Source organism: Pectinophora gossypiella, chromosome 16, assembly GCF_024362695.1.
Source record: "Pectinophora gossypiella chromosome 16, ilPecGoss1.1, whole genome shotgun sequence".
In the NCBI taxonomy this organism is placed as follows: domain Eukaryota; kingdom Metazoa; phylum Arthropoda; class Insecta; order Lepidoptera; family Gelechiidae; genus Pectinophora; species Pectinophora gossypiella.
The window spans coordinates 13,243,986-13,266,947 of NC_065419.1; the positions used below are offsets into that span (position 1 = coordinate 13,243,986).

General features: G+C 40.1%; 2 protein-coding genes across 2 annotated transcripts; one reads left to right on the forward strand and one right to left on the reverse strand.

Annotated features, from left to right (window-relative positions):
• The first annotated feature begins 1,152 nt into the window (after positions 1-1,152).
• Positions 1,153-12,956, forward strand: LOC126373771 (protein toll-like). Its single transcript, XM_050020052.1, has 11 exons — positions 1,153-1,436; positions 2,942-3,674; positions 4,267-4,457; positions 5,072-5,205; positions 5,827-5,946; positions 6,531-6,793; positions 8,026-8,158; positions 8,613-8,771; positions 11,443-11,678; positions 11,947-12,177; positions 12,602-12,956. Exons 1-11 carry the CDS (start codon positions 1,328-1,330, stop codon positions 12,936-12,938), a joined length of 2,646 nt encoding a protein of 881 aa, XP_049876009.1. The 5' UTR covers positions 1,153-1,327; the 3' UTR covers positions 12,939-12,956.
• Positions 12,957-13,814: 858 nt separating this feature from the next.
• On the reverse strand, positions 13,815-22,656 carry LOC126373830 (26S proteasome regulatory subunit 7). Its single transcript, XM_050020165.1, has 10 exons — positions 22,461-22,656; positions 22,331-22,368; positions 22,047-22,220; positions 20,716-20,855; positions 20,399-20,567; positions 18,950-19,082; positions 16,870-16,996; positions 15,726-15,822; positions 14,678-14,886; positions 13,815-14,031 (listed from the first exon to the last, which is right to left on the reverse strand). Exons 1-10 carry the CDS (start codon positions 22,531-22,533, stop codon positions 13,887-13,889), a joined length of 1,305 nt encoding a protein of 434 aa, XP_049876122.1. The 5' UTR covers positions 22,534-22,656; the 3' UTR covers positions 13,815-13,886.
• Positions 22,657-22,962: the final 306 nt, after the last annotated feature.

A 22,962-nucleotide genomic window follows, 5' to 3' on the forward strand; every position in this document is an offset into this window, starting at 1 on the left:
TATTATCTGGGGAATGCTTGCATACTTCAGTTTGTAACTAATGTCAATAAACTCGTATGAAATAGTACTCCCTACCATCATAATTTGGACCTGATTCTCTTTGTAGAAATATGTCAAAAGGTCATTATAACCTATGTCATACATTTATCAAGACGAGTACAGTCGCGAACAAAATTATTACACATGGTCAAGAATGTTGTCAGATTTCAGTATTTTTCCCCATTTTTGGGTAAAAATTGGTGAAGTGCCAGGGTTGTTAGATGAAAGTAATATCATTGTTGAAACTCTTTGAGTTATTCTACAAATACTGCAAATTGTTTATTAACAAACACTTCGATCCGTAACAAATTCAACATGAAGGTATAAATTATAAAATAAAATAGCAGATTAAAAATGTATTATGATGTATTAAAATCACAGATTGTTTTCGATAAGAACTAGACTCATGCAGCCATTTTCTATTAAAATTAGTGCATATGGGTGTATGCAATAGGAATTTTTTGTAATAGCAGCACTGAAGTGCAAAGAAATGGTAGGGTAGACCTCCAAAATGGCAATACTTACGAATAAATTGTGAGGTTATGTAATTGTCTACGTGGCTGTATCAACAACAAATGTATCATGGCATAGGTTATGATGATTGTTTAACATTTCTACAAAGAGAATCGGATCAAAATTATGATGGTAGGGAGTACTATTTCATACGAGTTTATTGACATTAGTTACATACTGAAGTATGCAAGCGTTCCCCAGATAATAGGTATTTTCAAAACGTCAAGCTAGCGGGATCAAAGAACTGCCTTTATAACTTTGGAACCGTTGAAGTACTACTTTCGGTATTTTGCAGGGGGTGAGTACTATTTCGGTACTATTTTTTGGCGTTTAAATCAAAGCGAAAGACCTTGTCGTTAACTCTCGCCAAATTTCGCTCACCGTCAAGCTAGCAAGTGCAATAAAACATGGCTATAAATCCAGAACCGTGATGGTACTAATTTTTTTACAACAGGTACTATTTTTTTCAATAAGAGTACTATTTTTTGGTATGGTCAAATTATTTTTTCGTGCCCATTTTTTTTTTGAGGCCGCTAGCTTGACGCACACATCCTTTCTATCATTTTATGAGCGGTGAGCTGCAGTTCATCACATGCGTATTATTCTGCCAGTGTGGAATTGACCTTCTAAAGATAAACTCAAACAGGAAGGTCTGATACAAAACTCATCTGAGTGTGACTAGTCAACAAAGTAAGACATATCGTCCAGAACAAAATGAGAAATACTTTATAACGTTTTATCTTCTATAGCTAAATGTAACTTATAGTTTTTCAAAATGATTAGACTTTTGTGGTTTCTTTGTCAAGTCCTTTTTCTTTTACACGTTTTAAGTGTTGTTTACTGTGATTATAAACCGTATGACACACTCTACGAAGGACCCGCAGGTAAGAGCCGATATACCTATTCGCATTTCTTAAATTATAGAAAGAAAAATAATAGATATAAAGTACTATGCATGTATGAAAATTTGAGTAAATCTAGTGTTGTTAAAATTACTTACATCAGAAGTAAACTCACACACAACACAGTTAACACTGCGTAGTACCTAACTAATACCTCTCTTGTAAATACTTAGTATTAACGTGAATAATAGCGTTATTTTATTAGTCAATACTTTATAATATAAGACTTGCCACTCCACGTAAGTATACGTACCTATAAAATACTTAAAATGAATACTTTATGTTATTAAAAACCGGTTGCATGCGCCGACTTCGTCGCGGTGCCGCCGCCAGTGTTGCCAACTTAGTGGATTTTCCACTAGATCTGGTGGTTTAGACATGTGGTTCGGCGAAAAAATATTAGTTTTAGTGGCTAGTGGATTTTTTAGTGGATTAGAGTCCTTCCAGTTAGCGGTAAGTGACGAATTTAACCACTAACACAACCGAATATGGTTTATGAGTTACTTGAGCGAAAGAACCAATATAAAGTTTATTTATTAGTAATACATACAATAAGTTTCATATTGAGTAATAAGATCAAGATGCCTAAGCCACAGTACACCCAAAAGTTTCGTGATTGCTGGTTACGTGACCCAGTTTTAAGGGATTGGTTGCAAATAGTCGAAAGCACTGGTGGTCCAGTTGCTAAGTGAAAATTATGTGGTATATTATTAAGGAATCATTATTAATAATAATTGAATAATTTACCCTGTCTCTAGCACGTCTTTACCTACGACGCGGCGCTAAAGAGGGGGAAAAAACATCCCACGATCTGATTGCACTGATTCGGCTTTGGGTTGTCTAGTGATTCTATAGTCTCTGCTTACCCCGGTGGGAAATAGGCGTGAGGTTATGTATGTATTTTATCTAGTGAAATTCTGGTGGTTTGAAAGACCGCTCAGTTTTAGTGGTTTCTGGTGGTTTGCACGGCCGCATTTGGTGGGCTGGTGAAAATAAAGTTGGCAACACTGGCCGCCGCACGCAAGGCCTCAAACACAATATGACAAATATGTCTACTTGTGTGTTGCATAAAAACACAATCGATCGTTTTATGTTGTTTTGTTTTCATTAGGGTTCAATAGCTCTTCGGTAAAAAAAACTTTTCAACAACAAGATAATCAAGTCGCTTCTATTGACATATCATTTGTTAAATTTTGATAAATAGGTACTTAAGTAAGTAGTTTAGAAGTTCGGAGGGAACAGACGTACATACACACATAAGTACATAGCGGTCAAACACATAGGTACTTAAGCCTCTTTTTTGCTTTGCCACAGTCAGATGAAAATGAATTTTAGTAGATGGTACTTAAATGCTTACCTAGTAGTAACTTTTTCTGTGCATTTGGCTGATATTTGATTGCATTTTAAGTAGGTGTAACACTGAAAAATCATGTACCTAGATATAACTACACACCCTCTTTTCTTGATCAATCTATTTCATTTCACAGGGAGGATATATGCATACGACAACGTAACATTAAGTCTCGTTTGCACTGAAAACGTTACTATGTTAGATGCGGTAATACCACTAAACAATACGTGGGTACCAAAATTTATGTCAGTTGGGTTTTGTACGCCTCCAGAAACTTCGTATGTTGAAATGCTACGTACATTAAACATAGACGCTTCAAAGATTGAAATTTTAACATTGATATTCAAATATAATTTGCCGTTGCGTCCTAGAAACTATATGCAAGGACTCAAAATACGACAACTGGCTCTGATCATCTTTGATGAAATAGAATCACGCGACATTTTCCGTGATGTTCCAGACTTTCTTGAACCGTTGTCAGATGTAACAGAAATTAATTTAGAAGCCGTTTTGCTACCTGAACTGCCTGAAACGATGCGCTTGAAAAGGATGACTTTGCGAAACAACGCAGCGTTGAAAAGCTGGGGTAACTGTCGGCATTTAGAAGAATTGAGTATCAGCGCGGTGGCTACCTTAGCGTTCCCAGTATGGCCTGAAAATTGCACCCGCCTTGATAACTTGCAAATTGACTACATGTCGCCAAAAGCGGTACGGCAAGTGGAAGCCAGCATGATCGCAAGCGCAAAGAGCGTTCGCAAACTTAACGTGACCGACAGTCGATTGCGAGAATTGCCGATCGATTTTCTCCGCTTAGCAAAGAACCTTACTCATCTCGACCTCTCTGACAACAACTTCTACGATGAATCCTTGTAAGTACGGCGATTCTAACTTGACGCTGTGCGCCGACGCGGTAGGCGGACGCGGTGACGCGGAATTGGTAGTGATGTACCGCGCGGCAAGACGTGAGGATCTCCATCTTGTCCCGCGGGTGACTGTGCATCAGTACTACCTACATGGTAATCATCGTAGCCCACAATCCACGCGGGAAGGTGGTTCGTTCGTTAGTTTATGTCTAGCAACGCGCGGTTTTCTGCGCGGTCAGATGGTTTACGTATCAACGGATTACATGCTTGCACTGTTTTGCAGTCACTGCGATGCGACATCACCGCAAACCGCGTTGGTGCGCGGTGTCTTGTTAGAATCGCCTTGATTTTAAGCACATATTATGTCTTTATTCACGTCCATTCCCAAAATTAACAGAACTTCCATGTAGGAAACTTATTTAACTACTAAATTAAATACATTGGTTTTTGTTAAATTATGGATCTACCTACTCCACTCCAACCTCATCAGTCATCCCGTGATCATGGCACTTGCAACAGTGTCGAAATATCGGGAGTCTCATATCCCTGATTTAAACACGGTAAGAACCCGTTAAGTATTATGTGTTTGAATTTTCAGTTCGCAGTTTCCAGTGCTAGAATCTCTGAAGTGGTTGGATTTGAGCAGCAATCCAGCTTCGGGGTATTTCCTTGAGAATGTGCTGCCAAACGTGCCGGCGCTTGAGGTACTAAGATTGAACAACAATGATAACATCCGAATTTTTTGCCTCGACGAGGGCAGATTAGAAAAATCGTTACAAACTTCGATAGGTGAGTAACCATTTTCTTCCAATTTTAAATTTATAGCCAGTCAGTCGTTTCTGTAAAAAACCGGACATGTCGAATCCTTTTTTTTCCGGCCAAGTAATTAATGCCATATAGTATAGTATAATAGAGGCGGCCAATCAGCTCGCGACACCAAAGGAGAAACTTTAGGACCCCGATACCGACGGCGATACTAGGGTCAATTAATTCTTTCAAATATTTTTCCTCTCAGACGACACCCTGAGCCGAGTTCGCGCCTAACTGGGCACCCTCAGGCCTGTTGTCTTAAACGTTGTACCGGGTGAGAGCCTTCAGCGCTCCCCATTTGTCCGGCCAAGCAGTTAATGCCATCTGCGGCCATAAGCTAGGTACGTCTAAAAAAAACAACAACACACATCACGCGGGCCCAGTGCGGATTGATGGTTATTAACGACTGCTAATGCAGCCGGGACAAACGGCTTAACGTGCCTTCCGAAGCACGGAGGAGCTCGAGATGAAAACTTTTTTTTGTGGTCACCCATCCTATGACCGGCCTTTGCGAAAGTTGCTTAACTTCAACAATCGCAGACCGAGCGCGTTTAGTTTGTGAACTTTTAACTAACTGTACCAAAATATTTCAGGTAAATTACAGCAACTGCCGTTAAAGCGTCTTTATTTGAGTGCAACGAATATACATTTAAGGTGCTTACGAAACACAAATTTCCCAAAGTTGGAGTACATTAATTTGTACGGTACGATAAGTCCTGAAATGAGGGTAAGACGTTTTGATCTTGTATGTTCTTCTATCGTGTAAGTTATGAGGCGGATTACCAACCTCATAAACCCTGGTGTCAAGGTTTTCGTGTTATTGAATAATGTACGTATAGACAACTGACTCCTGCAATGCCTAATATCTTGTTCTTCTATCGCGTTGGTTGTGAGATGGATGGCCCAACCTCATCAACCCTAGTGTCATTCGTGAGCCGATATAGGCCCCTGACCCTGACATGATCCATTTAACAACTTCTTTCTTTACTTCAATAAATAGTATCCAGGCTCGACTGCTTAACGTGTCCTCTGAAGCACGGATCATCCTACTTTCGGACAATCAAGTGATCAGCCAGAAATGTCTGTTTGTTCAATACTGTGTATTTAATTTGATTCGAATGGCCTAACCAAACTGGAGGTAACAAAGTAATTTTTGTGATGAATATCGCCACCGGGATTCGAACCCGGGACCTCCGGACCGTGAGCCCAACGCTCAACCACTGAACCACAGGCCGAGGCAGAATCACCAGATTACAATTTAACCACCACTAATATGTCAAAAGCGAGCTGGTAAAAATTACGTAGGTGCAGAGGCAGTTTTAAAAATCATCCATTTGTTATTTTTCAGTTGCTTGATCTTCCGAAATCCGATGCGCCGGACCTGCATGTAGATTTCGGCTATACCGCGAATTCGAATTTTGTAAATATTTATTTCACGGTAGGAGACTACAAAGAATTGAGTGAAAAAGTAAGTTTTATATTGAAATGTTTAAGTATTATTTCATTTTTTTCCATAGTATTTAAGTATGTAGTAGTTTAAGTACTGATATTTTATTATAATAAACGTTTCTTTCTTTCTTTCTATTTATTTATTATAACATTGTTTCTGTTTGTTATTGGCGCAAAGGTTGTCCAATGCTGTACAGCGAGGAAATGCGGCTAGTGTAATGGGCACCTTCGCGCCTGGATTAGTCAGGGGCGGGCTTTTTGATGAGTGCAGTAAATAGCATTATTTTTGTTATAATGTCATTTCGTGTTTAGAAGTGTTTAAGTGTCTTAAATTACACTATCCCGGAATGATAAAAAAAAATGTGAATTGTAATAAAGAAAAACGTAATTATATACAATTTTAATTATAACAATTAAGTATATGTGGATTATTATTATGTAGTTTATGAACAAAAATCATAAATTTTGCGACGAAAAATTCCACTTGATATTACTCAGAATCATGGTCTGAATCACCCCCTCTATATTCGTTACGAGGTCACTAACAACCTAATATTAAACATCTCCTATACTTAAATGTTATACCTTTATTTTTTTCATCAGAACGCAAGATTATTGGAAACAAATGCTACAAATCGTCTAACAATATCGCTTAGATACATAAAATGCGACTGCGAAAACGGTTGGCTGGTTCGCGCCCTACGGGACTTCCCCGACGTGTTGTCTATGCCACAACTCCATTGTGACCACGAGTGGGGGGTGGACGTCCTGGATGAACCTGTGGACAACATAGAATGTACTACGTGGTACGATCGGTACACACTTAACGAACATATGCGTCTTTACGGATGTTTGTACAGAATAAGGTAAGTGATACTTGTGAACCCTACTTTAAGAGGCTGAACCTGTTAACTCTACCTAGTTTATATATTCTAGAAGTTTCTATATTTGTAAAAACTAACCTTGACATGTTCGAAAAAGTCAGAAGTAAACGTTATGAAGGTAAAATCCATATTTCACATCTTAGCAAAAGTGCTCTAGTGTGCTAAGATTTATAATCATCTGCCTTTAAGTATACATAAAATTGATAATATAATACTTTTCAAACGGAAATTGTATTCTGAACATTTGGTAAATAAATGTTATTATAGCATTAATTCATATTTAAATGACAGATACTGAATTGGAGATTGAATATATTTTTACTATTGTTATTCTAATCTTTGACATTATTATTATTGACTTATTACTACTTTGTTGACGTTGCTTTGTTTAATATTAATATTTTATAAATGTGTTTCCGATTTATTTTAATGTATTTTATTATTATTGATATTTTTTATAAGCATCTAAATAGACATTTTTGTGTTAAATATTTGTATGCCGACCAGGCTGGACATGTTGAAACTCAAAATATAAATTGTAAGATCATTGTTATGTTACACATGTTTCACAAATAAATGATTATGATTATGCCAAAAACGCCGTATGTACGGTCGGTGGTCCCCTAGGTTATACCCATGCGGGGGAGGGGCATCTCTGTTTGTTGGAGGAACATGGCCAGGGGCCCTACCGGCTAAGACGAAGCCGATTCAGATTGAAGCAAATCGAACATCGATTTGATTCTGTCGTACCGCGTAAGCAGCCAAGATGGCGATTCCCGATTCGTGACGTCACATGAGGTTCGGCAAGCCGATTGAACGAATAATTTCAGTACTTTTGACACTTCATCGGTACCGGCTAAGAAATCGAAGTTCGGCGTCTGAAGCCGATTCCCATTGGAAGTGTCAGTTGATGCCCGGCACTCTGGTCCATCATAACATAAGCTCACGACTACATCCCAATAGGGGTAGGTATGTCCATCGCAAGATGAACTGATGAACCCACGGGCGGATTTAAATCCGAATATCGTCCACCTTATTTTGTAAACTATTTTAGTATGTAACTAATCCTAAGAATCTTATGTTGTCCGAATACTTAAATATTTTTTGAATTTGAATTGGTGCAAGTCCAGTACCGGGGTTCGATCCGGTGCCCCTCGATTGAGAAGCAAGTCGGTGAACCACAAGACCACAGTGACCTTCAAAATCTGCTTCAGATGGCGCGACAACGCATCCTATGCAACCTGCAAGGAAGACCAATATCCAGTGTTCAACGACAGCGTCTACGGTCTCAACTCATCCAATAGCAAGCTTACACAACTTTACAACGAACTACCTGATACTATCCAGGTAATTACACAAATTCACGCCTATTCCCAATCAAGATAGACGATCCTCGACGTGAAATGAGCATTGAGTTCACTCGCTGAACGTTGCCTCCTCAATCTTATTCGGACGCAATAAATTGCTAACCAAACGATATGAATCATCCGATAAATTAGTTAACAACACCGCACTTTGTATATCACTTTTTCGTGATATATCATAAAAACCACTTTGTGATCCTTAGTTCGGATACGACATTACAGGCTGATCGCCTGATTGTCCGACAGTAAGTTGATCCGTGCTTCGGAAGGCACGTTAAACTGTTTGTCCCGGTTAATACTTACTGATGTAAGTATGTAGTCGTTACATGAGCCATGTCAGGGGCCGATGGCGGCTCAATAATAACCTCGACACTAGGGTTGATGAGGTTGGTAATCCGTCTCGTAACCCACACGATAAGAAGATTGCGATTTTGCAGTGGGTGGATTTGCGCCGCAACCGCATATCACGTGCGAACTGGACAGCGGCATCGGCGCTGTTTGCGGCGGAACGGGAAGTGTGGTTGGGAGGCAACCTGATTGTATGTGACTGCGACAACCGAGCCTTGCTGGACGCCATCGCCGAACATCGTGCCCAGGTGAGATGTTGGGTCAATAGTCATTATTCAACATAACGCATCCGCGATGTTTGTGGCCGGACATCAAAAGTGGCTTTGCAATCTGGCGATAATGGAGCTTTGCTGAACATTCATAACATCCATACCTACTTTTGCCAAGTTTTGGCCCGATACTATTTAGTTTGCCATCGATACAATAAGAAGCAGAACACCCTACAGACGTCCCACTGCCGGGCACAGGCCTCCTTTCAATTAACCGGAGGGGGGTTATGGAGCATACTCCACTGGTACACTGCGGGTTGGTGGAGGTGCTTTTTGCGGGCTAATAGCCGTCTAACGGGTTTATTCCCCAGAAGCACCTCTCCGAAGCACGGAATCATCCTACTTTTTGGGACTCATCAAACAAAGAACAGTCTCACAAATAGGGTTTGCAGTACCGGAACTGAACTGGATTTTCGAATTCCCGGTACTGGAGCCTATCCAGTACCGGGAATTACCGGGAAGTTTCGAAACTTCGGTACCTACTGAAAAAAAATTAAATTCGTAATTATTTTATGAGTATGACGAAATTAAACACCAAAACGCTTTTTAAAATATTTAATCAACTTACTACTAAATATACTTACTAGTAAATACTAAATATACTTAGCTTTAAATTTGGTAATTGAGATCACGCACACATTACTTCTACATTAAAAAATAACAAGAAACAATGCAAAAGCCAAAGGAAACTAGCCGTGAACACACTGTGTTTATTTTATTGAATGATTCAAAGCATAAGGTTATTTACGAGGGTTGTTCCGAAAATTTTTAGTAAAATAAAAATTTGCCAAGATATGGTAAAGAAATATTTATATTTTTTCAAAATATTCCCCTCCAACCCCTATACACTTGTGCATTCGGCTAAACCAGCTTTCAAAACATTTGAAAAACGCATCTTGCGGAAGGTCGAAAAATTGCTGTCAAAATTCTTCCACGGCTTCGTCTGCTGTTTCGAATCTTCGCCCACGAAGCATTTTTTTCACCGTAGGACATAAAAAAAAATCGCACGGAACTAGGTCGGGACTGTACGGAGGATGTGGTAACATTTGTACCCCCCAAGTTGACAAATAGTCAACAGTTCTTGCAGCTGTGTGAGCGGGCGCATTGTCCTGGTGAAATAGAATACCACGGACGCCGGTACTTGGGCGTTCATTATTCAACTCCTCGAAAGCCTGTGGCAGACAAACGTTGCAATACCATTCAATTGTAACTGTTCTACGATCTTCTAGTGGAATAACAGCAACTGGTCCACTGCTTCGAAAAAAAGCCGTTATCATTTTTTTATTCACGCTCCAACAGCGAACCACTTTCGTAGGCAACTCGTCCTCTTCAAACACCCATTGCGTGGATTGATGTTTTGTGAGAGGATCGTACCACTAGATCCAAGATTCGTGAGATGTAAGAATATAGGAAACGTTTTGCGAAGTTCCTCCTTCGAATTTTTCCAGCATAAATTTGCACCAATCTACACGTCGGGACTTTTGCTCATCGGTGAGATAATGAGGTATTCCTGACTTAGCAACCTTCCTGACTTTCAAGTGTTCATGCAAGATGGTGGAAACTGCCCGGTATCCGATCTTTAGTTCAGCCCGAATCTCTCTATGTGTAATATTTCTATTTTCCTGGATTAGCCACTCTACTCGAATAACGTTTTCATGAGTTACTGCAGTTGATGGTCGGCCGGGTCTGGGGTCATCGTTCAAGCTCTCTTGACCACGTTTAAATTCACGATACCAATAAGTAATCGTTGCTAACGCAGGGGCAGACTCCCCGAAAGCAGCCTGTAAATTTTCCTGTGATTCCTTAAATGTTAACCCTCGTTTATAATCGTACAAAATCATAGCACGAAAAGCTTCCCGCAAGACGCCCATTGTTGTAAACAAAAGAAGCATGACAGCCAATTTAAAAAAATGTTTAAAAAAATAACGACTTCTTAGTGGCCAATGATTTTCAGCAAGGAGATTAGTGTTGAAATTAGCCGTTAATTCAAAATAGTTTCAGGAAAAAAGAGATTATATTTAAGGTGTGGCTAACAATTTCCGGAACAACCCTCGTATTATGCACAAAATATAACCTACAATATAAACAAACTACCTAGTTCACGATAAATAAACAAGGGTATATTAAAGTACTCACCAGTCTATTACTTTTAAACAAAACACTCACTACATCGTTGCTGTACCAAGATTGGGGCGGCACTGGCATGGCGGAACGGGCCGAGCGGCCAGAAGATGCCAGCGAGCTAACCGAAAACTGCCGAATATTACCGATTACTCTAGAGTACGTACGACTCGTGCACGTACTTCTATCTTGGTTGCGTGCGTTAGCGCGCCTCACGCGTGGTTTTAAAAATTAAAATTTCGTGGCAGTATAAGTGTTTGTACAGTACCGGGAATTACCGGGACATAGTTTAGATTTCCCGGTACTAAAGATTTTTGCATTTCCCGGGAATTCTCGGTATTTTCAGTACCGAGAATTCCCGGGAGCAAACCCTACTCACAAAGTGATTTGGAATGTAGTGTCTGGAAATCTGGGTCGCAGGAGGATATACCATAGACAAGTACTACGTATTATTCGTCTAAGCCAATAATGGTCCGAGCTTTATCTACCTTTGACAGCAAAAACTACAAATCGAACTTTTTATCCACAGATAAAAGACTACGAAGACCTGACATGCGTCGATAGCGATATACCACTCAGTGCTATATCCACCGCTGAACTGTGCCAAACAGCTCTGAAGCTCTCTGTAGGCAGTCTCGGATTCATGGCAGGAGTCGCCCTGATTGCTGGGTTCTTCCTCAGAAAGTACGGCGATGAGATAAAGATGTTCCTCTATGCTCGTGGGTACTGCCTGTCGTGTGTTACGAAGCAGGATCTTGATGACAGGTATGTGTTCATTTTACCCGACTGCCAAAAGAGGAGTGTAACGTTTTATGACTTCTTTTACAATTACTTTTTAATAGTTTTCTAGGCTACCGCGAAAGTATGGTCACCAGGGCCGTTATACCTTTTAAGTTGAAATGTCAGCTGTCACTTTTGAGCATAAGTACTTAGTTTTTTTATATCATGGTCCCGTCAAAACAATCCGGCCTATGACGTCAATAAATGGGCTGAAACCCATCTTATTGTTCCAAAAATAACCTTTACTTCTCAGGCCATACGACGCGTTTTTATCATATGCGCATGCAGACGAAGAGTACGTTAAGACGCACCTCCTCCCCGGCTTGGAGAGCACAAAGTACCGCGTGTGCGTGCACCACCGGGACTGGGTGGTCGGCGACTGGATTCCAGCGCAGATCATGCGCTCCGTCAGCCTCGCTCGCCGCACCATCATACTGCTATCCACCAACTTCGTCAAGTCCATGTGGAGCTCGCTCGAATTCAGGTAATTACATAACATACTCGTAACATAACAAATACTTTATTGCACAAACAGGAAAAAACAAAATAGAAATAGAAGGCGGTGGTCCAGTGGTTGAGCGTTGGGCTCACGAGGGTTCGAATCCCGGTGTATTCTGAGTTAAATAAAAGTGAAATTTTCCATCGCAAAGGTATAAAACTCACTCCAGTTGAGGCAGTGGTAAAGATGTTTCCCCATAGAACAACCAGTTAGACATCGCAGTTGTAACGGGTCGGGAGGGAAAAAAAACTCAAGAAAATCATGAATATTTGCGAAGGAACATTCCCCTTGACGTTAACTCAGAATCATGAGCGGCATCATCCCCCTCAGTATTCGGTACGGTGCGGTGTCAATAACCGCTTGTAAGTATACATGGTTATTTGTGTTTAATTTAATTTCTACCCTTCAGGTACGCAACAGCAAACGCAGCAAAGGACCAACGTTGTCGCGTGCTCGTGCTGGTTTTAGACAACGTGTTAGAAGAACCGTTGGACCCGGAACTGGTGTCATACCTCTACTACAACACTTACTTACGCTGCGACGACCCGTGGTTCTGGGAGAAACTGCGCTACGCTATGCCGCATAAGTCGAATAAAAACAGAAACGAGAAGCGAAGCCAAAAAGACGCGCAAACGCAGGACTACGAAATGAGAGCGAGACAAGAAGGGGTCAATATGGACATTTTACATAGTGGTGATTCTGCAAATGCTATGATTACTCAGCCAAATCAAATAGTCATGACATAATAAATAAATAAAAATTAAGATCCAATACTTTTTTTAGCTGTCGAGTCTGTGTATTATACTATACATCGCTGCCTAAGCCTTCGGGGAAATAGGTGTGATGCTGTGTTGTTATTAAATAATTTAGACCAAGAGTTACCAATGGCGGACCGAGGTCCGGAACTAAACCTCCGACCACGTGCGGACCCGTTGAAATCTAGGAATAGGATATACTTGACAACCTAGTCAAATGACATATTTTTTGGTACATGGTACGATTTTTTCCACATTTTTTGCGTGAAATCAGTTCTTCGCTACCTACATACAAAGAAATTGATTCTGGTATAAGGATTGTAGGCGCTGTCATAAAAAATCTCTTATTTAAGTATAACTTTTGAACGGCGCGGGCGTGTCGATGAGTACTGATATTTGGCGACAAATTATAGCCATTTTGTTGGTGAAATCAGATCTTCGCTAGGTGCTATAACAAAAAAGTCATGCTTGGGAAAGCCTCCTAGCACTGCCAGCATAATATGCTTATAACTTTTGAGCGGCAGACCGACAAATTCTGGTATTTGGCGACAAATTATCGTCATTTTTTCTGTGTTGTCAGAATCCCGTTCCGTGATGGTGGCAGTGCCAGGATATGGGCACTATAGCTGGGACCAACGGTTTAACTTAGCCCTCCGAAGGACAAAGATCTTACTTTTTGAGACAATCAGGTGATTCAAGCCTGCAATGTCGTTACCAAACAAAGTACAGTCTCACAAAGTAATATCGACAATGTCCCCATTGGGAATCGAACCCGGACCTCCAGATCGTGAGGCTAACGCTCTAACCACTAGACCACGGAGGCTGTCAAGGGCACCTAGGTCGAGTCGAGTTAGTGAAAACCACAAATTTATACAATTAATTTTATTACGGAACCAAGTATAACGTAATAGAAATACATATAATATCTATGTTTAATTATTAGTTGTAGGTCATGTAACGTGGGGTGGCTGAGAACTTGGCGTAGGACTTGATGACCTTGTTGACTGCCTCCAGGAAGTCCTTCTCAGTCGCCACCTTGCGGCGCGCGCGGATCGCGAACATACCTGCTTCTGTGCATACCGACCTGGAACCCATACAATAAAAATAATATACTACATCTATACGGGCGATAGGCTGATCCCCTATCACCATACGGATCAACATTATCCATCTTAGGGCTATGTATCAAAAGTGGCTGCAAATAGTGTTCTGATTATTTGCGGCTCTGCCCACCCCTTCGGGGAACATGGGCGTGAGTTTATGTATGTATGTATGTACACCATAGCATCACGCCTGTATCCCCAAAGGGGTAAGCAGAAGAGTCAGTATACAACCAAAAGTGTCCCAGGTTCGAATGGTCGGGGTTTATACCACTGAATTCATGTTTGAATCATAGATAATTGATATCAAATGGTTTCCAAGATTTGTGCCCGATTAATGGGTTAAGTTCGCCGTCTTACTACCAGTCACCTCCATGTACAAATGAATAAATAATTCGTATAGGTCTCTGTTTCGCAAGAGACCTGTTTTAGGGAGAGACCTGTTTTAGGGAGAGACCTGTTTTAGAGAGAGACCTGTTTTAGGGAGAGACCTGTTTTGCGGAGGGACCTGTTTTAAGGAGAGACCTGTTTTGGGGAGACCTATTTTGGGAAGAGACCTGTTTTAGGGAGACTTGTTTTGGAAGAGACCTGTTTTGGGAAGGTATCTAGTATAACGGAATTCCACGTTACCTAATCTCAGCACCAGTGGAGTTGGGACAGAGCCTGGCGAGCAGATCAAAGCGGATGTCCCTCTCGACGCTCATGGAGCGCGCGTGGATGCGGAAGATGTGCGCGCGTCCCTCCAGGTCCGGCAGGCCGAACTCCACCTTACGGTCGAGGCGGCCGGGACGCATCAGCGCCGGGTCCAGGGTGTCGGGCCGGTTGGTGGCCATCAGCACCTGGAACGAGGTTTTTTTTTATTTAACAACAAACACATCATAGCATTTGGGCGGAAGGCAAGAGGGAAACCACTGCCCTATTTTTCCCTAAAAAGGTAGCAATAAAAATGCTGCACCGACAAGAGCGTGGCTCTTAAATTGATGGTGATGTCATCAGAGCATCCATCACACCTGTATGCTCGAAGGGATACGCAGAGGTGTGGGGGAGGGATAACATCACGCCTGTATCCCCGAAGGGGTAGATAGAGGTGTGAAGTGTGTTAGGTATGAGCGGGGGTGGTTTATTAACAAAAAGTTTGATATATCATAAATTATAATCATAGGTGACCGGCTGGATGAGTTGCAGCTAAATAAGATTTCCTACACACACGCCCGCAATGCTTAATAGGGAGGGCAGAAATACAAATAATTAGAAGCCAATTTGCAGCCCATTTTCATACGAAGTTCTAAGGGCGTATGGACGCTAAACCCGGGCGAGCCAGACCAACTTACGCTGGATAATTTTAATCGCACGCGTCGAACCACGACGAATATTTTTTTTGTTCCCTTTTTCGCGCAATCTATCACCTTTGGATAATAAGCACTTCTTGTGGTGTATAGGTATCATTTTAGGTAAGCGACCAGTGTCGCTTCCTATTTTGGGCCTTAGTTGGCTAGATCCTGCGGCAGCCTCCTTCTTAGTCTTAGTTGTGTGTGCTCAACCATGAGCGGCCTGGCCAGAATATTGGATGGGCTGTTATTCTGTTTTTGTAGGAGCAGCGAATAATAAGAAATAAAAACAACGACGAATAATAAATATTTTTCTTTCTAAAATATTTTTTTTTAAGAGGAGTTATTACCTTGATGTTACCACGAGGATCGAACCCGTCGAGCTGGTTGATAAGCTCCAACATAGTTCTCTGCACTTCATTGTCACCGCCAGCGCCATCGTCAAATCTGTGTACAAACATTGTTAACTTTATAAACAAGTACAGGTATTCCCAGAAGGGTAGGTAGAGGTGTATAATAGCTGCAAAATATGTATATGAAAATGAACATTATGGTAGTTATTAATATTTTTAACAGTATAAATTGTTGACATGTCGGATGTATCTCTTGACTACTCCAATAGGCAAGTTTCCAACCAGTCAAATCAGTTACTTGTTACTAAACGTCAAAACAAACAGAAATTACTACGGAATTTGTATGGAAAAGCACACTGTGACGTCATAGAAAAGCGTGATAAAATGTCGGACTTATTTATTTGGAGAACAAACAGATATAGACTTAAAAGCTAGATACAATTATTTGCGTTGTAATGTTTAGAATATGAAGCCTACATCCTTAACATTCTCACTGAGACACTTTTTCTTTCTTGTTGTTTATGGCTGCATCGTTACTGAACGATGATTCTGCCAATGTCAAAGTTCCGAAGAAAACTGTTTATAAACGTAAATAACCGGTTTTATGTAAGATAGATTCTTCGAAGAGAATACTCGGTGGGTAGTCCACTGTTGCAAAAGTTACTTAAAAGTAGAACAACACAATGTTAAAATGACGTCACAAATAGGTTAGTAACACGTAAAGAGGTTATGGAGAAGAAAACTTAAAGTAGGGTTACTTGTCCTAAATTTTTATAATTTTAAGTTATAACGTTTAATAAATTTGCATAATCACTGAGACACTTATAATCTAATATAACAACTGCTCCTCAATTTACGGACGGACCACTTGGTTGTCACCATTAGCCTGTCGCCCAAGTACCCAATAAATAAAAATAAAATAAAAAAATAGAATATAAACTAAAATTATTACGTTTTTCTTGTTTAAAATTCACAAATAAGTTAAATAGAAAAAGAAAATGATTTTCGTTAGTTTTAGATGTGTCTTTATTTAGTAATCAGAATTTCATAAATCTTGACCTAGTACACAACCCAATTACTGATGTAAGTAAGAATAATGAACTGTAACGAGTCTGCTTTAAGTACATTGTTCATATCTCACCTGGCGCCGCCGATAGCGTCGATTTCATCGAAGAAGATCAGACAGGCCTTTTTGCTGCGCGCCATCTCGAAGAGTTCTCGTACCATACGAGCACCCTCACCCACATACTTCTGCACCAATTCAGAACCTAGATACAACATTTTTGTATAATAAATAGAACAGAAATTATTGTTGTTGTTTGGGCCGTGGTAGCTCAGTTGGTAGACCAGGCCTAAACCAATGATTGTCGAATTTGTTTTCCATGTTTGGATCATAATTTCGTACGCATGTGACGTAACCGGTATTGGACTGGTTTTCCCTTCGCGGGTTGGAAGGCGCTTCAGTAAAAACCTTGACCTGTCAAATTTTCAGGTTAGGTAAGCGGATCCTGTGAGAAACAGGATAATGCTAGGGAGATGAAATAGAATAGAAATTGTTTATTAAAAAAGGACACACAAAAACCAGTGTTAGGATATTCAGCGCCCGAATCTTTCTTAAGTTGCGCGCCGGTCGATCAATATAGTTATAAATTAATACGAAACTTGATAAACACAATAAAATACAGTTATTTGCTTTAACGTAGTTTTTAATTAATACGAAATGTATCTGAAATATATCCCCTAGCACTAGTGACTTCATGTTAGTACTTAAATAATACAAAAATGTCCGGCGATATGTAGCTTTGAAGACAAGCTTAAGTCGACAAAGATGTTCATCGCAGTGTTTGTTTAATATGGGGAAGCGTGCCAAACGCCTGACTAAACTTTAAAGACAGCAATAAAATTACTTCCCAAAAGATAAAATAATTTCCATTTTAGCGTTTTATATATAAATATAAATAGGTAAGTAGGCAAAGGGCGATGAAAAGCGCTATGCTTGGTGTTTCTTTGCAAGATGGAATCAGGAACGGCAAGATCCGCAGACGAACCATTTTTTTCTAACGTGACTTACTGTAGGTTTGCCGCTAATGGCATTAACTACTTGGCCGGACAAATGGAGAGCGCTGAAGGCTCTCACCTGGTACAAAAAAGACAACAGGCCTGAGGGTGCCCAGTTAGGCGCGAACCTCGGCTCAGGGCGTCGTCTGAGAGGAAAATATTTGCAAAAATTAATCGACCCTAGTGGGTCGATGGCGATAAGCGCTGAATGAGGGAAATCGTGGACCACGCCGGCGTCGGTATTGGGGTTCTGAACTGTTGTTGTCGCGAGCTGATTGGCCGCCTCTATGGCTAAAGTAATCGGGTCGACGGGATTTGATAATTTTCAATTTTCAGTACCATCCCTAAGCGTCCCGAAGCTGCAACTACCAGGGGATTTGGGTGGTGCGGAGCAGAATCGAAAATAGACGAACGAAAGTTACCGACATAGCCCAAATACTTGCTAAACTGCTTGCAGTCATTTCTGATACGAAATCTTAAGATAGATAAAATATGATGGACCATATAGTAACAGACGTCAAGAGTAATGTCCGGCGAGGACGCATGAAGAAGTGGCAGTGGGCGGGGCACATCCCTCGTAGAACGGACAGCTTATAGGGCCTTAAGGTTCTCGAGTGGTGACCACGGAATGTGAAGTGCAGTGTACGTGTAGTCAACACGGTGGACCGATACCCTGCTGAAGGTGGCGGGAAACCGGTCAATGTGTCGTGCAGTGGACGTTTTCCGGCTGATGATGATGATGATAAGCACAAGATAGGCAGGGACTTTAGTAGGCTACATACATATGTTATCCTCTTTGATTACTATCCTGCCCGCAATAGGGCCCTACGCTTTCACACATCCATTACAGTCCTCTATTACCATTCCAGTTGTCGCATTTATGCCTCTCGCACTTTTATTCCTCATCTTTCATTCTTTTCATTCCTATACTATTCTCTTCTTAATTCTAGGATGGGGTTATGTTAGGTTGGATATGATTTCTTTTTTTTTTTCGTCAGTGTGTCCTCCGGCATGGCGCCAGAGACTTTATACATCCGAAAACTTATGAGACACTCATTTTTTTACTCTGGAGAAGCAGATCTATGTTACACTATTGGTGTAACACTTCGTCAGCTTCGGGGTGTTATTGTTTTTTTTTTGGATGGTGTTAGGTTGAAACTCACCAATAACTCTGATGAAGCAGGCGTCGGTGCGGTTGGCGACGGCTCGCGCGCATAGCGTCTTCCCCGTGCCGGGCGGGCCGAACAACAACACGCCTTTGGGCGGCTCGATGCCCAGCTTCACGAACTTCTCCGGCTAGAATAAGGTGTATATTGTAAAATTTGTTGAATGCAAACTTGTCTGATGTGCAGTAAAAGGCGCAAAATTTATATAAAACAGAACTTTATTACCTAGAAGCCCAAGCCTAGTTCTATGCAGACATTGGCTCCGATTCCTGCAGACATTTCCTAATTTTATTTCAAGTTTTACCCGTCATTTTCTTATCAGTGGAAGGGACGGATGATTGACAACTGTTAATTTTAAAATGAATCAGTAAGTGAACGAACAACCCGGGCGAATAAAATAGGCGTCTTGCTGATAAGTATGCAAACCGTTTGATGTGTGCTGTCAACTTAATTCTGTCGCATTATTGGCCAATTGACAACATTTCAAATTTTTAAGCCGTGGTTTTTTGTGCTATTTCGAAAGTACTTGTTTAAATAGAAGACACGTATTTTTTCTTTTCAAGATTTTTCCACTAGAAGTTACAAAAAATATTTTGTGAAAATTGGATTCTGCCATTGATAGAATGAAGGCAGTATAATGCAATGTACCTTTGCATGCGTATTTAAAACAAGTCGCAAACAAAGTGTCATGTTATGTATGTATATATATTTACTTTTTTTATAATTTTTATGTAAAGGTCTGAACTTATTATGCCTTCCTCTTCTGACCTCGTGGATTTTTCAATATATTTCTATTATTACTGAATTAAAAAATCTGAAAAAATGTGTTTTGTGTAAATCATAGAAATATCTCGAAATGGTTTTCGATTTAAGGCACCTTAGTAAAAATGAAATGTTGTCAATTTTGGGAGGCTTTTTAAATTCCTGCCTCAGTAATACAAACTTGAGTTTTCAGCTGTTTTTCCATATAGCGTCAGTTGTTTACCACCTCGCGCAGCCATTGCACGCCCGATAACTATTCAGTTGTAATTTTTGTTAATGTCATAGAATAAGGAATAATACTACGTATAGAACGGCAACTCTCCGCTCCCCACCAGCGTCTGAGCTAGGTTTACCCCCCCCCCCCCCCACCGAACATAGTTTAGACTTAAATCGTATGGTGTCAGACGTCACACAGACAGATGCGCGTGTACGATAATGTCAATGTGTAGTGTCTGTGTAAAACGAGGTTGTTTTTATGAAGTGTTCGGGGTGTGTTAATGTGTCAGAATAAACTGAAGTTTAGTACATATTATACACTGTTGCTCCTTGCCATTTTTTGATCTTGTCATTTCTTTTCCTCAGACATAACACCTTGCGAAATGACGTAATTTCAAAAATGTTACATTGACCTTCAACAAGTTTATCCATGATAATCACGTTGAATAAATGATTCTGATTTCTTACATGCAAGAGCGGAGTCTCGACGACTTCTCTGAGCTTCTCAATCTGTTCCTTGCAGCCGCCGACGTCGCTGTACGTCACATCAGGTTTCTCTTCTACCTGCATCATCGTCACAGTCGGGTCGATCTTTGGTGGAAGAGGTATATGGATCTGGTACTTGTTGCGGTCCACGCTGCAACAGATTATAATTGGGTAGATTTCTAGGTCAAAGATAAATTATGAAATTCAGTTTTTAATAAACAAGGATTTAAAGAAATATAATTGTTTTCTTCATACCCCATCCCACATATATAAGTGTTAACTTGAAAAGTTTTACTCACCCCACTCTCATCCCCTCTTCAATATCAGTAGGGGCAACAGAATCAGCTAAGTCAACAACAAACTTGGCAAACTGTTTCACATTGATTATGTATTTGGGGTCATTGGAATCTGCATTGATGATCTTTGTACATCTTGCCACCTGAAATAAAAGATACAAGCTTATATACCAGTGATAAGGATGGTTTTTAGCAGATATGGGACGGGTAACTAGTTTGGATCCGGTAACCGGCGGATCCGGTGCTTTTTTAATGATCCAGCCGGGTGCCGAATAATGCGCTGGTTACCCGGCACTGCCCGGTGGCCGGGTACCCGGCAAAAGTAGGATCCGATGCATCACTAGTTTTTAGTAATATCCTTTTAGAGGCAGCGTCGGGCTTACCAATTTAGCGGCGAAGGTATGCTGTCACTAAAGGATGTTTTCAGAGTATGGAACAGATCACCAGTAGCAGTACACTGTTAGCCACAAGTTGGTAATGTGACTAGGGATCTATGATTCAATGGTGTCATGTTAGAAGTTGTAAATATGTGACACACTGTGCAAATTTCTTTAGCATGTTTCAGGCCTGTCAACGCCATCTGTTGCATGTGGGCAGAATTAGCTGGTCAACTAGTTGGGTTATGCCACATCCTCCTGTACCCCAGATGTCCAGACATCATCTTGTTATATATCTCCATAAGAAATTGGTTCATCATACCTGATATACATATAATTAAATGGCATTCAAATCTTGCATTTTTATTGGGAAACAGAAACAATATTCATGTGACATCGGTTACATGGCACAAAACCGTAGAAAAATTCACATCCATCTCTAGTCTGTGATTACTTGTGGCTTTGGCCCACTACATTATTATTCATTAGGGATACTGCACTTGAGGCACCTGGTGACGTCGCCAGATTTCGCTCGACATCTAAATATCATCATAGAGTAAACTAATTTTATATTTTAATGGAACTTTAGGACTTCAAGACCATACAGTGTTACAAATTCTTTATAAAAACAGTGGTCGTGAATAATTCTTGTATTTTTTTTTATTTAGATTATGCCATATGCCTTTTAGCATAAACCAACTTGTAACTTTTGCATTACTACATTTACAATCTGATCTGATGGCTGAATTGAGATGAGATTAAAGGCTGTATTGTTCTACAATGGAAATAGACAGAATATCTTCAATACTGAGTTTATTTCAATATGCAAAGCAACTGATGTTCATTTACATTAAAGAGGTTAAGCTTGTATTGTAAAACAGGGTATAGTTTAAGAACAAATCTCGGTATACATTTATTTATTGTTATTATTGCTGGGCTAACTATCCTGTAACTCACCTGTAAAGGTTGTTCATTTTGTAGAGTTTGCTTGTCTGCAGCAAGATCCCACAGCGCAGGGGGTGCCAAGCCAGTGTCAGACTCCTTGATACCTGTCAGTTCATTAACCCTCTTCATCACAGTCTGAATGCCATCTTCAACTTCTTTGATTATCTTAGTATACTGTCCTTGTCCCTAAAATAGAAGAACCCATGAAAATCGCATTGAATCTCTAAAATATAAATGGAAAATGTGCCAGTCATTTTGTCACTAATTCTCTTTGGTTAAGCAAAATGTATACTTACATAGGACTTCAATAACGCGATGTCCCCTTCATCGAGTGCTGTAAAAGAAAAATATATGTTTTTAGTACACTAAATTACGAAACAAACACAAAAGCTTAGCGTCAGCAAAGGTTATTGTTTGAACACTCACATTTGATCTCCTTTTCTGGTTCCTCCTTATCATCTTTGATTTTACGCATATCATCTCCTAAATGGTCCGGCATTTTCGTTTATTTTACTTATTTTACAATATTCCTCTAACAAATTACAAGTAATTTCTTGCCTTTTCACGGTTTTCATCAATACAGAAACGTTTCGTAAAACGCAATATCTATTTGAAGCTGTCAAATAAGAAGCCAAATAAAGCTTTCCTCTGGAAATAAAATTTTGCGTATAATGAAGTGGATATATCACGTTTTCGATTCACTCAAATAATGTTATACAACATTTATCCTTTTTTGATTTAAAAATATAGAAAATGTGTATAATTTTCAACAATAACTAGAATATATTGCGGTTTTTAAGTGAAAATTATGAACTTCAAGTTACAGCAAAGAATTTGTACATAAAAAAACTTTCACGAAAAAATGTGACCAAAGCGTAAAATGTAACGTATGAAAACATGACAAACATTTTTTACGGTGCATTCAACA

Excerpts from the sequence above, each read along its gene's own strand:
- LOC126373771 (XM_050020052.1), top strand. The coding sequence starts at position 1,328 with ATGATTAGACTTTTGTGGTTTCTTTGTCAAGTCCTTTTTCTTTTACAC. Across the intron at positions 5,206-5,826 it reads CGATAAGTCCTGAAATGAGG|TTGCTTGATCTTCCGAAATC; the intron begins GTAAGACGTTTT and ends GTTATTTTTCAG. Across the intron at positions 8,772-11,442 it reads TCGCCGAACATCGTGCCCAG|ATAAAAGACTACGAAGACCT; the intron begins GTGAGATGTTGG and ends TTTTATCCACAG.
- LOC126373830 (XM_050020165.1), bottom strand. The coding sequence starts at position 22,533 with ATGCCGGACCATTTAGGAGATGATATGCGTAAAATCAAAGATGATAAG. Across the intron at positions 20,856-22,046 it reads AAAATGAACAACCTTTACAG|GTGGCAAGATGTACAAAGAT; the intron begins GTGAGTTACAGG and ends CTTTTATTTCAG. Across the intron at positions 16,997-18,949 it reads CTGCTTCATCAGAGTTATTG|GTTCTGAATTGGTGCAGAAG; the intron begins GTGAGTTTCAAC and ends TGTTGTATCTAG.